Consider the following 14,060-nt stretch of genomic DNA (forward strand, 5'->3'; position numbering starts at 1 on the left):
TTATACAGTATGCTGCTAAGAAAACACCATAGAAGATGGGTAAAGAATAGCTCCATCATTGTTCAATGTAAAAAAAAAAACATACTTTGTTAGTTTTAATAAAACATTTTTTAAAAATCAAGGAAATTTATCTGCCAATTTTTTCTTTTTGCTGTATCTAAAACGTACCCAACCGAACCGTGACACCAGTGTATTGTATCGAACCGAACCGTGAATTTTGTGAACCGTTACACCCCTAATATACATATATACATATATATATACACAGTACAGAACAAAGGTTTGGACACACCTTCTCATTCAAAGAGTTTTCTTTATTTTCATGACTATGAAAATTGGAGTCACACTGAAGGCATCAAGGGCTATTTGACCAAGAAGGAGAGTGATGGGGTGCTGCGCCAGATGACCTGGCCTCCACAGTCACCGGACCTGAACCCAGTCGAGATGGTTTAGGGGTGAGCTGGACCGCAGACAGAAGGCAAAAGGGCCAACAAGTGCTAAGCATCTCTCGGGGAACTCCTTCAAGACTGTTGGAAGACCATTTCAGGTGACTACCTCTTGAAGCTCATCAAGAGAATGCCAAGAGTGTGCAAAGCAGTAATCAAAGCAAAAGGTGGCTACTTTGAAGAACCTAGAATATGACATATTTTCAGTTGTTTCACACTTTTTTTTAATGTATATAATTCCATATATAATTCCACATGGGTTAATTCATAGTTTTGATGCCTTCAGTGTGACTACAATTTTCATAGTCATGAAAATAAAGAAAACTCTTTGAATGAGAAGGTGTGTTCAAACTTTTGGTCTGTACTGTGTGTATATATAGGTGTGTATATATAGGTCTTGCCAGCATTAAGGTATTACTGCTTTTTATTCCTATTTTATATATTTAGTTATAAATTTGACTGGTAAATGATAAAGAATGATAGCCTTTTGTATTGCATTGCATATCAAGGATGACAAATGAATAAAAAAAACATGCTGTTTGTGACTAGATGTCACTTTTGATACTTTGCGGTAAGAGTGGCTCTCTAATTGATTCTGCACTATCAGTGCAGCTCCCATGGAAAAAAAATAGTGAAGACCTCTGACAGCCTTACAAAGTGTATCCAGTATGATAAGACTGTTATGTTAGATTTTATGTTATGTAACGTTTTCACTGAGCCTGCCATCTTGTCTTTTTGGCTTGTTGTTTCTGATTGCACTTTAACCCCAAGGGGGAAATCCAGATCAAATCCCAGAAGGTAAAATCTAAACAAAATAAAGTTTAAACTTTTGAACAATTTCTTTGTCATCTGAATATTGATTTTAAGTAGGGGGAAAAAATCGATTTAAATCATAAATCTGATTTTTTTGTGAAAAAAAAATCGGGATTTTTTTTTTTTAAGCCATGTTGTCGAGCCTTAACATGCTCAAACATACCTCTGTTCATGCTCTTGTAGAAGCATCATGCTCTTATTGTATTTGAGCTTTAGGGAATCATGTTGAGTCTGGGCTTCATTAAAACGCTGGTTGATTGCTTTGCAGAGGGCCTGAGCATCAAGCCAGTATTTTTCCAACTTTTCAATGCGCTCCTTGCTCTCTTCCACACTCCTTTCAAGAGCTGCACCTCGAGTCTCCCAAGACTTACGTTCGGCTTCGCTCACTTGCAGCTTTAAAATTGCAAACACACAAAAAGTTAAATAACTCAGCAGGTAAGACAATATACTAAATAAGAAATGATCATTTTATAAGCATCCTACCTTCTCTCTCAACTGATTGAGTTCTGCTACTGTGTCACTGTGTTTTATCTGCAGCTATAAAAGAGAATTAAAGTGAGAAAGAGAAAGCATTTCACAATGATGAATAAGTTACAGTATGTGAAAATTCACATTATACCTCTTTGAATTTTTTTCTTAGCTCAGCAGGATCGATGTCTTCAGGTAGATCAACGCCTTGGCTTCTCAGTTGTGAAAACACTTCTTGTGCCAAGTCATTTGATGCATCCTCCGCCCCTTGCTTCTTTTCGGTCTCTCTCTGTTTATCCTGTATCAGTCATAATATGGGCCCAACAATGATTAGTGACTCATTTATTCATACATCAAGCTTATCTTTACATGTGCACATACCTGTTGCACAACACTCTTTTCAGCCGGTGGTTCAATTTCCTGTTGATCATGATTTTGCTCAGGGATTTGAGAAATCGGTTTTTCATCCTGTGGCTGATGATTTTTTGGTTTATAGTGGTCTTCATCTTTTGGCTCCTGGTTTCCAGGGCTTGTCTCATGTTGTAAAGTCTCACTGATCAGACGGCCCACTTCGCTCTCCACTCCTGGTTTCTCCCGGCCAATGAGAAACCTGCATTGGAGGACATAAAATTCCTTCACGTGGTTCTAGGACTATGACCGTTGCTGGTATTATACTGACTATGAGATTAGATTTGCCCCTGGTGGATCATTACCAGACATTTCCTCCTTAATATGTGATGCATGTTCATAACTTACATCATACACGGAAAACCCCTTTAGAGCAACGTGGAGTGAGCTGCTTTGATCAAGGATGGTGTGAGCTCACAGTTTTATCCTGGGGGGGCTTGGACCCACAACCTTAGTGAACTTTAGCTAAAACTGCAAACAGGTCACTTTATGTTCAGCTTTGTGTGTCGATACTCACTTGACCAGACCTTTGGTGTTCTTCAATGTAGTCGCAGCAAAGAGTTGAGTGACACCAACCAGACTGATTCCATCTACCTCCACAATCTGATCATTTACCCGAATTCTGATAAGACAAAACACCAATGCTTGTTTTATTTGAAAGCAGAATAACCATAATCTGTTACTCCTATTGTTCGCTATCACACAAAGACTGTTTTATTCTGGATTTAATAAGTCCAAGTCAAAAGACAAGTTCTTACCGTCCATCCCGGTGAGCTGCACCTCCTTCGGTGATGGTCTTAACAAAAATTCCCAGCTTCTCCAGTCCTTGATCTGCCCCAACTCCCATACCAATTATACTGATTCCCAGGCCATCATTTCCTACATAACAAAACAGCCATCTCAAATATAATACTTTTACAGTTAATTCATTTTCTACGGAATTTCAAACCAAGGGAAATACATTTTGTGATAGAAACCTTTCTGAATATCGATTGGTAAAACATCCATCTTTTCCACCCTCTTTTCCAGCTCGTACTCAGCAGATGCAGACACAGGGTCCACATCATCATTTCTGCGATCATAATCCTCATTAGAGAAGGTAAAGTACACCTGGAGAAGAGGAAATACATGAAATAACACACCTGTGAACACCCACGCAGAGGTCATCACCTTGCATAGCTGAATCTGTGATTTATTGATTTCACAATTAATTTTGATGTAAAATAATGTTCTGATAATACAAAGTCCACCCATATCATTTCTGAAATAAATGAGTCATTCAGACTCATTGAAATCTTCCTGTTTATGACTGCCCACATTTACATGTTAATACTCGGTATTTTACTTGACACATCCTGATGAATAAGCACTCAGGCATTCAAGCTCAAAACACACATTAATAGAAGTTGTCTATATGACTTCCAGCTGTATTACAAGTCTTCTGAAGAGATACAATCGCTTTGCGTGAGGAACAGACAGAAATTTAAGTTATATACGTAGACTACTTTTATGATGTTTTTTGCAACCCTTTTCAAGCTTGAAAGAGCCAGTATCTATTCTTTGAATCACAAGAAAAAAGAGTGACCAATACAATTCTTCATTCCACACATAATGTTACAAAAGTGAAAATTATTAATTTGCAGTATTAAAACATACTTGTGAAATTTTACAGGAAAAGAAAGTCCATTGTCAATATCAATGAAGCACAGTTTTATATTGGCTAAAATAGTGAATTTGCATGTTCAAAGGTTAACTTATAGGCCTTGGTTTCTGAGGCAGATATGTATTGGGATGCTGCATTTCACCTGCAGAATTTTGCCGTACAAAGGTAAGAGTAACCGCACCCTATTGAAGGTGCTAGCTAAATTACATGCCCACAGCATTTTTTCATTGGCTTACTTAGGCTGACACAGGCAGTTAAAAAGCAGATCAGTCAATAGTATACATTCCTAATACTGGCACCAGACTTGGACTGAGTACAGCATTAGAATTAAACAGAAGGAAAACACTACCTCAAAATCAATTAGACATGGCAGAGTAACAGCATTTCCTTTCTGTTTGTCTTATACCATTTTACTTTTGCTTTCTCCCTCCATACATTTTCCTCCACAACATTTCTATTTTTCCTTCCCTTTATTTATTCTCTCCCCACTTTCTTTTGTCTAGCGACTCTAGTTGTCATGGAGTAAGCGTGCACCTCTGAACAATGTCCTTTTCTTCCCAAACATGCTCAAGCACAGTGTCTCTTTCTATTTCGCTCCCTCCCTCTCTCACTCTTTTAAGCCATGGCTTTTTAGCAAGAACACAGGACTGTTTCTTCCTGGGATGAGAGAGTCCGTCAGTGACTTACAATAAGGAAAACACAAAATGTCATAGCGTTCAGGTCGAGCGTCAAACCTGAATCCCACATTTGGAATTGCATAAAAGCACCATGACCAAGAAATATTAAAATAATGAAATACTAAACCATTCCAAAAAAAGAAATATCCTTTGGCAGCATTAAAACAAACTTAGTTGTTAACAAGGTACAATAAGAACAAGTCAAGCAAAAATAATTGATAAATCCTGCCCTTTAATAATTTAATGGGATTTAAAATGTAAAACTTTTAATGTAATTTATGGAAACCAACAGGTGACCATTGAGTTCTTCTGTATGGACAAAAAAAAAAAAAAGAGTTCTCAAAATATCATATTTTGTGTTCCACAGAATACAGTAACTCATACAGGTTTGGAATGATCTTTTTTGAAGGGTGATTTAAAAAAAAAAGATGGATTTTTAAGACACTATATTTTGTCTAGAAGACAAAAAACACTTAATGAGCTAATAGTTAAAGCCCGTTGTCTCATCACAGATCAAAAGATGTCCAACACACACATCTGTTGAAAGGAAATCCTCATTCAAAACATATATGAGACAGGCAACTCACTTCCTGCTGATCCTATATATCGAAAACAGGATGAGTAAACACAAGAGCTCCACAAATACAGAAACAGGCACATCCTAAAGGGTTGAGTAAACAAAAATGTCAAAACCAAACATGTAGGAAACCTATTATATGTTTACAAAGGGAGACCCAAGCTTCCAGATTTAGGGAGAAAATGCATCATAGCATAAGACAAATGTTAGTTACCACCCACTCATCCCATTTCTATAAATACACAGCAAACAAACTGACACTGACCTACTCTACACGCTCGAGGAGGACATAACAAGGAGGAAGGGATGATGGGAAGAGTGACACATTAAACACTGAGCTATGGTATTCTGATTTGGTGTGTGTTCTGACCCAGACTATAAATCCAAGGCATCTTCAGTCTGCTGTGCTCTAAAGAAATACATGACCTGGTTTCCAAACTTAAGAGATCTTTTAAGAGTGCTAAGAACAACTGCAATGTCCAGGGGGAATGTAACCCTTACACACAAACACATACAGCCTCTAGTTATTGACTGGGCAGTCAAAACAGTGGACTTTTGCCACCTACTGGAACACATTTAATAAGTCTTTCTTGAATTAATTTGATCAATGGTTTAGTATATTAGATTTATATTCTCAATAATATGCAAATGCAAGAACTTCCACAGCATTGAATTGGTACAGACAGATGATGAGATGATTTTTATCCATTTCCAATCACACAAAGACAGAACACCTTTCCTTCCCTTAACAGGATCCTTTTAAAACACTCCACATTTGAAAGGTCCCAAAGTCAGACACATGAATAACAGCACAATGCACTTTCTGTGTGATACAACCCAGTGCCTGGTCTCTGACAGATATCAAAGAGTTGTGTTTTGCTTTGATCTGTTATACAGTATGACTAAAATGTGAAAATCTGTATTGAATAGCAGTAGTCTCCTGTAGCCAAAGACAAGTAGGGGTAAAAAAAGACACATGAGAAAACACTAATGACTTTGTGACTTTTTGTTGTCAATTCAACAGGCAAAACTGATAAGGGCCAAGAATTAAGCTTGGCAAGGACACCAGGGTTCCATTCATGCACTTTACGTAAGTATTTTTTCTAGTCTATTGGCTGCTATTTTTCCTCATTTTAACCATAAACTCATTTAACATTGACACATTTTTTTTTTTTTATCTTTATCTTACATTATTTGGGTTTTCAAGTAAACATCTCTTGATTTACGAATGTTTAACTATTTGTACTGGAAAACAAGACAAAAAATACTGACGTGCCAGAGATTTCATACCAATAACCTGGTAAACCTGGGCAAATCCAGTGATTGGTTTATTAGTTCTAAAAAGTGGTCATTGTATCAAGCAATGAATTAGGTTAGAAACCAGTTTTTTTGTAAATTTGCGAGTCTGCATTCTGACACTGAACTCCATATTATAGTTAGTTGTATGCTAATCGATTAAATTGACGCAACAGTAACTTTCTATAAACAGTTTTAGTGAGACTTGAGTGATCGCTTTAACATAAATTTTCTATTTGAGAAAATCTTGTTTATTTGTTACATGAAATTTCAAAGTGTGAGAGTCATATCAGCTGAGACCAGAGGTGAAGCCCTGAGATATGGAACTAAATGACACATTGCTCTGTAAACAAAACAAAAAAACCTGTCAGAACATGAGACAGAGGATATTACATGCCTGAAGTAATGCAAGCTCAGACAGCACCTTGGTTGAGAGCTGTTATCTTAAATGTTCTGGGTAGAAAGTATTTTAAACTGTAGCATGAACCCTGACTAAGTCACATCAATAAAATAAATAAAATATCAATAAAACCAATAAAATAGTGAAACAAGTATAATGTTTTTCTCAAACTAAAAGTAAAGTTTGTTTGTGTTTTGGCGCAGAACAAGGGTGCCAAATACCTTAAAGCAAGTAGGATCTTGTCATATAATTATGAATAATAGTGGTGATAGTACATGCTTTGTGACAGTAAGAACTGAGGTGCTGACCGAATTGAGCCACGGGCATCTGCTAAAGGTGCAAACACAGCTTTGGGTCACTGTCGGCAGGCTAATTCCTTCAGGCTCTAACAAAAACCTTCTAAACCATTTCAGAGGGACCAACAAATAAATTTTGAAGCTAAATGAAAAAAAAAAAACATAAATATAGAGTTTCTTGTAAACAAAGTAATATTGGGTGAGACATACCTTGATTGGTGCTGTAGAGAACTTGATCTTTCTCTTTGGAGTGAGGTCTTCCTCATCAGAGAGTCCTGGAAGTTCCTCAGATTCCTGGAATTCCTCCTTCCCTTGACATTCCAAATCTGTCCTGTTGTCCTTGTCATCCACAAAAGCAGCATTCTCAATTCCACAAATTAAAGATCTCTTCCCAATTGATCCTTGGTCATCTTGCTGTTGCCTCTCTTTTCCTGTTAAGACATCTTCCATCTCTTGTTCATCATCGTCCTCCTCTTCAACAGCTTCCTCTACTCCCTCATCTTCTTCCTCATCCTCTCCTTCTCTTTGTTCATCCTGCTGTTCCTTATCGTCAACATTGCTAGTTCTCTGCTCACTCTCCCTCATAACAGTCTTCAGTTCTGCCTCCTCTTCAGTTCGGTCTGTCTTTAGTTCTACTTCCTTGTTGTCTTTTTTCTCCTCCTCCTCGTCTTCCTTATCCATTATGTTCTCCTCAAGAAACTTCCCCTCCCCTCTATGGTCTTTTTCTCTTACAGTCTGTACAGATTCCTCACACGCCCTCCATTCCTCCTCATGTTCCCTAATGCTCTGTTTTGATTCCTTCCCAAGGAATGTTAATTGGAGCTCCTCGCTGCTGGTCAACACCCTTTCAGAATTGCAATTTGGGGATTGGTTCTCGTTGCCAGCCTCTTCAAAAACATCATCCTCAACATGTTCCTCCTCATTGCCCTCGCTTTCCGATGATTCGGTCTTCACCACCACCAGCTCAGCTCTGACCGTGGACAAACCAGGAACCTTCTCACTATTCTTGCCTTCACCTTGCTGCTCTTGAAGTGCAGGATCAGCTACAGATGCTTGACTAGTGGTACTCCTTGCAGACAAGTGGTGGACCTTTCCACATGTATACACAAGAGTGGGTTCTGATGAGATTGTATCTTCTGAGGACTTAATATGTTTTTCAGCTGTGGAACTAGTGTTATGTAATGTCTTCGAACAGACTCCATTCAAAGGGGCACCATGTGAATCTGAACCATTTAACTTGGGCAAACATATTTCAGCAGGAGAATCAGCCCATGGTGAATAAGAGGTAGGGGAACTACAGCTGTCTGGTGATGAAGGGGGATCTGAATGGTCGCTAGCAGCAGAGGGTGACTGGGAATGACTAATGGGACTATGGGATTCTGTGGAAGGAGCTGCTGACAGGGACTCACTATCACTGTCCAACATAAAACTCTCCAGACGTCTGGATATTGGTCCGGCATTCATTGACACACTCAGCTTATGTGGTGGTGTCTCACATTCGCTTCTTCCCTTTTCCTTGTCCTCCCTTTCTTTTGCCTGTTTCTCTAGCTCTTTAGGCTTGTCATTTCCCTCTCCAGTAACTGATGCTTTCCTGTCTTGTCTTTCCACTAGCTGAGGCCAGATAACTTTTGGAGAGCCAGATCTCTCTGTTGGAGACTGCTCTTTAAGGCCACTCTCAAACATCTTCCTGGTCATTGAGAACTTCTCAGCCAGTGCTGCCTTGTCAATGGAAGCATCCTCTGTTTTCCATGCCTCAAAGGAGGCTGAATCTAGACTGGTAACACTACTCAGACTGGACCTGTAAGGGGTAGAATCCAGTGGAAAAATGGGTGACGTGGGTTTGCTGATGTTAGGACTGTCTTGACTCTGCTTTTCATCCATTTGCAAGAATATATTTTTTATTTTGTTCACTTTGTTGCCCGACGGTCTGCCTCGGGAGTCAGTGCCTCCATTGGAGAAGGGTGAATGCGAGCTGACTGGTACACTTCCATCAAATGAGCATTTGATGGAATGGAAGTCTGATTTATAAGCATTCCTGTGTGGAGATGCACTTCTCAGTGCCCGTTCACTTTTGTTTTCACTTTTAATCATGATCACAGGTGAATACAACAGATATGAAGGTCTCAGTAAGTAAAATAGATAAAACTGGGACTAAAAAAGCAGCGTATATCCAGGAGCATGGTACGTCCTCATTCACACTTGTTGAGATTGCAGATACAGACAGTGCCAAATGACTGACGAAGTGCAAACCGCTCTTACCTACAGGAAAGAGAAATGAAGACACCTGTCAATCTGAAGTTCACAGCAACTATTTATCCCTCAACACTCTTTTGCACTGTAATTGCACACATTTTAACAATCTACTTAAGTCCACTTAAAAGAAGTAACTTACAAGGACATAAATATTATAGATGCAGTTAAATACATGTACAAGATCATGGACCAGTGGCATACAGCAGGTCTTAAAAAATATTAAGCATAACACTCAGTTCTTATGGGTATAAATAACAGCGTCTTCTCCATATATGACGGCTGCCTATAATAGCAGACAGTGCACAATACTTTGGCCCTAATTCTGGGCATCCCAAGTTGTTGAAGCCCTCTTACAACCAACCTGTGTGTATCCTAACTTATCAAATATAAAAACAAGTAATCGGCCTTGATAACCTATTTCTGAAATGGTATTTAGGAGTGATTGATATTTAATGATTTTAGTCATGAAAGCTTCCTCCATACTAGAGTCAAAGGTGCATGCAACCTCCAAAACAAACACCTCTCTGGACTCCTCATTAATCACAATAACATCTGGTTGTGTTAGCAGACAGATGAGAAAAGATTTCAGAGTTACTGTTAAGATACTGAAACATGAATGAATTTACACAAGAATGTTTGAATATTCTTACTAAAGATGGTAAATAGTTTGATATGTCTTTCACTATCAAGTCCACTCTTCTGTCGTGGCGTGCTGTATTCATTCCTCTGTAAGCATGACAGCCATTCAGGATATGTGGCTATGTTTCTGTGATCTATTCTGCAGTTTGATGCAGACAGTGAGGAACCTGAGCTCAGTGTCCTCAATGTCCTCGCTAAGTGCTGTATTCTTGAGAAATCACAGAGTGTTCAGCAGAGGGAAGACAGCAAGCATGTTTTGCCTGAAGGTTCAATCCTGTCCAGTGTTGTTTTTGCTGATACTGATGTAAATCCATGAGAGCTTGCCAGGCACCTGTAGATGTTAGTAGGGGGCTATATCCACCAAATGCAGCTGTAGCTCTGACATAGATCAGGGGGTCAGTAATGATATCCTCTGAGACCCTCACCGTCCCAGAGTCAGACCGAGCCCACTCCAGTGATACTCTAGTTCTTACACACTAGAGTATCACTGGAGGTCATTCAGGTCCGGCCAGTCTGACCAGACACCAAAACCACCTGAGTGAGTGTCCAGTTTCCCGCTGGGTTTTCTTTTAAGGCCAAGGAAGTGGGGCTCTGAGTCCTTGGCTAATGGCACCCTGCATCTCCTGAGGTCCAGGAATAGGGAGGATCGAGCCAACTACAACATCAATATTCAGATTGTTCAGAAGGTGGGAAATCGGCATGCTGCGATAAACCCATACCACGTTTGGCACCCCCCTTCCCATTGGGGATGAAAAATTATGTCACACAGATATCCCATTATTAATAATCAAATAAAATATTTGTTATTTGAAAATGTAATGACAGCACACATGGAAAATGCATTGCATGCAAGGCCTCTCCAGCAATTTTGCCCTTTAATAACAGGACAGAGGACACTGTTATCCACATTAACACCACCAGGGTAAACATAACCTCACAATAATATTAACATTGGATAAATTATATGAAATATAACAGAAACACACTATGTAATATGACAATAAGAAAGAAAGAAATAATATATTTTAAAATAAAATCCAAACAAACGTATGGTTCATGCAAAGGATTATTGATAATTCCTTATTCCTCATAAATTATCAATTTTCAAACATTTGCTTAAACTTTAAAAATATTTCGGTGTAAATATTCATCCTTAAATTGTGCATACTGCTTTTTATTATATAAGTATGTAATATTTGCCTTACCATTAACCAATTGACAGGTCTATACAGTAGCATAGCCCTACATTACTTTTTAAATTAGCATTTTTACAGGTAGCAGGTGCTCAAGTACATCGTATGTCCACATTTACACCTTCTTTTTGACAGTAGGTATTTTCCCATTGACCGCTGTAACCGACTTCACCTCTAATGAAGCCTGACTAGTTGAAGTTTCTGTGAGGAAGTTTATCTTTCCAATTTCGAAAACAACACGGCCGGATAAACGAGTTTAAACCTACCTGAACTTCATTCATTTTGACTTAAGGAAGATGCGAGAAACCATGACCAAACAATCACAAACTTCTTAGACAATTCGTCGTCATTCCTTTCTCCGATGTCTACACGTCTTTCTCTTTGAATGTAACCAGCTCAACAAACCTTATCCCCCACATGCGCGCTCCTCCTTCAGCGTCATACCCGCTGCTTCTTTCCGGAGCTCGCGAGTAAGGCAAGCGCGCGCACAAAGGGGCAGAGAGAGAGAGAGAGAGAGAGAGAGGGGGGGAAAAAAAGAAAGAAAGAAAAAAGACTTGGACAACCGTGGGAAAGCCAGTAATCTCTTCCATAAAGTAACAGCTAAATTCAGAGAAGGGCTGGGGCTAATGTAGCCTATTATAGACATTACATATGCCTGTTTGAATAATGACAAAAATAGGCTACATTTCCCAAATTATGTGATTCAAATGTATGAAAGAATATTATCCCCAAAGCTTTCCCAAGTAAAGAAAGATGTTTTAAAACATTTTAATCATTTGAAGGTAGAGTCTAAACACAGTTATACCTGTTTAGTTTTTTTTTTTTTTTGGGGGTTTTTTTTGGGGGGGGGGGGGGGGGTGAAACGATGAAACAGTTACAATGTTCCACACACCAGCTCTTTGGGCCACAGAGATGCCATATCTGAGTTTAATCTCCCTGACAATTACAAGTAGGTCACCATCTTAGTGCTTCTGAGATGAGTCGAGTGGAGCACAGGACAAAAGAAAAGTAAAGGAGCAATGCGTGCAGATAAATGTCATTAAAACATAAATCTGAGAATAATGTAAGAGAAAGGAGATCAAGGCACAAGCACTGTTCACTACTGACACTGTAAACTGCCAATATCATAAAGATTTATGGTAAACCAGACATTTTGTCTCCTTCTGTTTGTCTTAGTGTCGACTGTGTTCCATTGTAAATTTCAGTGTAATGTGTGACCATATGAAGCTTCTAACAGATGGCATTTTGCAGCTCCATATTGAAAGTAGATTATCTCTGCTGAGCCGCTATTCAGAGTGACATATTAGCATAACCGAAGCATGCAGTTCCATTTAAAACTGATTGACTGATGCATAATAATAATAAAAAAATATTCCAGCCACTGAAGGGTGTACTTCTGTATTTCACTAAGCAATATAAATCGGAATTAAATGCTCTGTGAGATTGTGCTGCAGGTCTGAATATATTGCACTGTTTTTGCCATGCTACTAAGAAATTTACAGTTTTCTAATTAGTGTCACGAGGTTCATTCTAAGAGATCTTTTGTGCCACTTATAATCGGCATCAGTGAGAAAACTATCCAAGCCCACAGTTATGTAAAATGCATGTCCAAAATGCATTCCTTTAAAAAAAAAGAACGAGTTTTAGCAAGTATAAAAAGCAGAAACACTTACCCTATCTTTAATATTCCTTTTCCAATAAAAAAAATAAAAAATAAAAAGCTTAACATGTAAATCCAGATTTGATGAATGATACAGCCTGTGCTGCTCAAGCTGCTAGTTTCACTATGTCATGTGTTTTGTTTCTGTTTGGTGAAAGTTGTGATATGACGCATCATTGTCGAAGTCCTTTTTGCTCGGCCCGGGTTTGTTACATGGCCTGAATTTGGTGCTGTTTTCCCCAGGTGGCCTCAGGACCTAGATTTATAAAAATATCACCCAATCATAGAGGCAGCAAGGATGAGAGAATAAGAGAGAGATTCAAGAAAATTAGCCTGAAGTGGAATAAAATATAGTTCACACATTTAAATAGAAATGATTAACTGTTGCATGTGTATTCACAATAAAAGAATCTTGTTTGAAGCAAATTAGAGATGGTAAAAAAAAAACACTCATGCACAGAGCCAGAGTAATTTAGTTTAATTCAGGGAGACTTTATGTTTTGGTGAAAATAAGATTTAAACATTTCTGGGGGGAAAAGACATTTAAACACTCATTAAAACATAAATTTGTTCTTTTATTTATTGATTTTCAACAGTGAAGTGTTGATTATTGTACTTGCGAGCATATGTCAGTGGCTGTAAGAGTTTCTCTGACCTCATTATGGATATAAATAAACCCTGGTCTTGGACTGAAGTTTCAGCAGGAATTCTTTTATAAACCTTCCCGGTCTAACTCTAGGCTTTATCTCTGTACAGAAAACCAGCCCACACAATGAAATCTCAAAATATTTATTGAGACAATTATTTGCAATAGATATGCTATGGGGGCGTTTGATAATGAATACATTGAGATATCATTTATAATTAACCATGGAATCTCACATTTCCATACTCTCAGCTCCATGGATCAGATATATATGAAGGACTTTATATAGCATACAGAGATCTGAGGGGTGATGGCTCTACAGAGACACAGATGGTGATCTATTTACAACTCTTTATTTAGAACTTAAAGATTCCCACGTGTTTTGGACTGCTACACTTTGTTCATAATTGATCATGCACATAACACTGATAACAATGAAGACTCCTACTTAAACCTACATTTTGTCTTTAATTTATAAAACTCTTACTTATAGAATGATATATTTTCTTCTATTTTTGAATTCTTTAGAAAGCTAAGACAAAACATCAGGAATGAGACCAGGGTTGCTCAGCCAAAACATAAATGAGTTAAATGTAGGGGAAAATGTGTACATTTTATTTATACA

General features: G+C 38.3%; 1 protein-coding gene across 1 annotated transcript in view; it reads right to left on the bottom strand.

The window, feature by feature from the left end:
* The window catches only part of ppp1r9alb (protein phosphatase 1 regulatory subunit 9A-like B), a 32,899-nt gene extending 21,295 nt beyond the window's left edge, over positions 1–11,604 (bottom strand). Inside the window, exons 1-9 of the mRNA XM_059554190.1 lie at positions 11,396–11,604; positions 7,255–9,303; positions 3,113–3,245; positions 2,894–3,014; positions 2,653–2,757; positions 2,109–2,337; positions 1,879–2,025; positions 1,743–1,796; positions 1,423–1,652 (exon numbers count right to left, since the gene is read on the bottom strand). Of these exons, the coding sequence (XP_059410173.1) occupies positions 1,423–1,652; positions 1,743–1,796; positions 1,879–2,025; positions 2,109–2,337; positions 2,653–2,757; positions 2,894–3,014; positions 3,113–3,245; positions 7,255–9,135 (2,900 nt within the window). The 5' untranslated portion in view covers positions 9,136–9,303; positions 11,396–11,604. The remainder of the gene's footprint in view (positions 1–1,422; positions 1,653–1,742; positions 1,797–1,878; positions 2,026–2,108; positions 2,338–2,652; positions 2,758–2,893; positions 3,015–3,112; positions 3,246–7,254; positions 9,304–11,395) is intronic.
* Between the last annotated feature and the right edge of the window lie 2,456 nt (positions 11,605–14,060).

Source organism: Carassius carassius, chromosome 7, assembly GCF_963082965.1.
Source record: "Carassius carassius chromosome 7, fCarCar2.1, whole genome shotgun sequence".
In the NCBI taxonomy this organism is placed as follows: domain Eukaryota; kingdom Metazoa; phylum Chordata; class Actinopteri; order Cypriniformes; family Cyprinidae; genus Carassius; species Carassius carassius.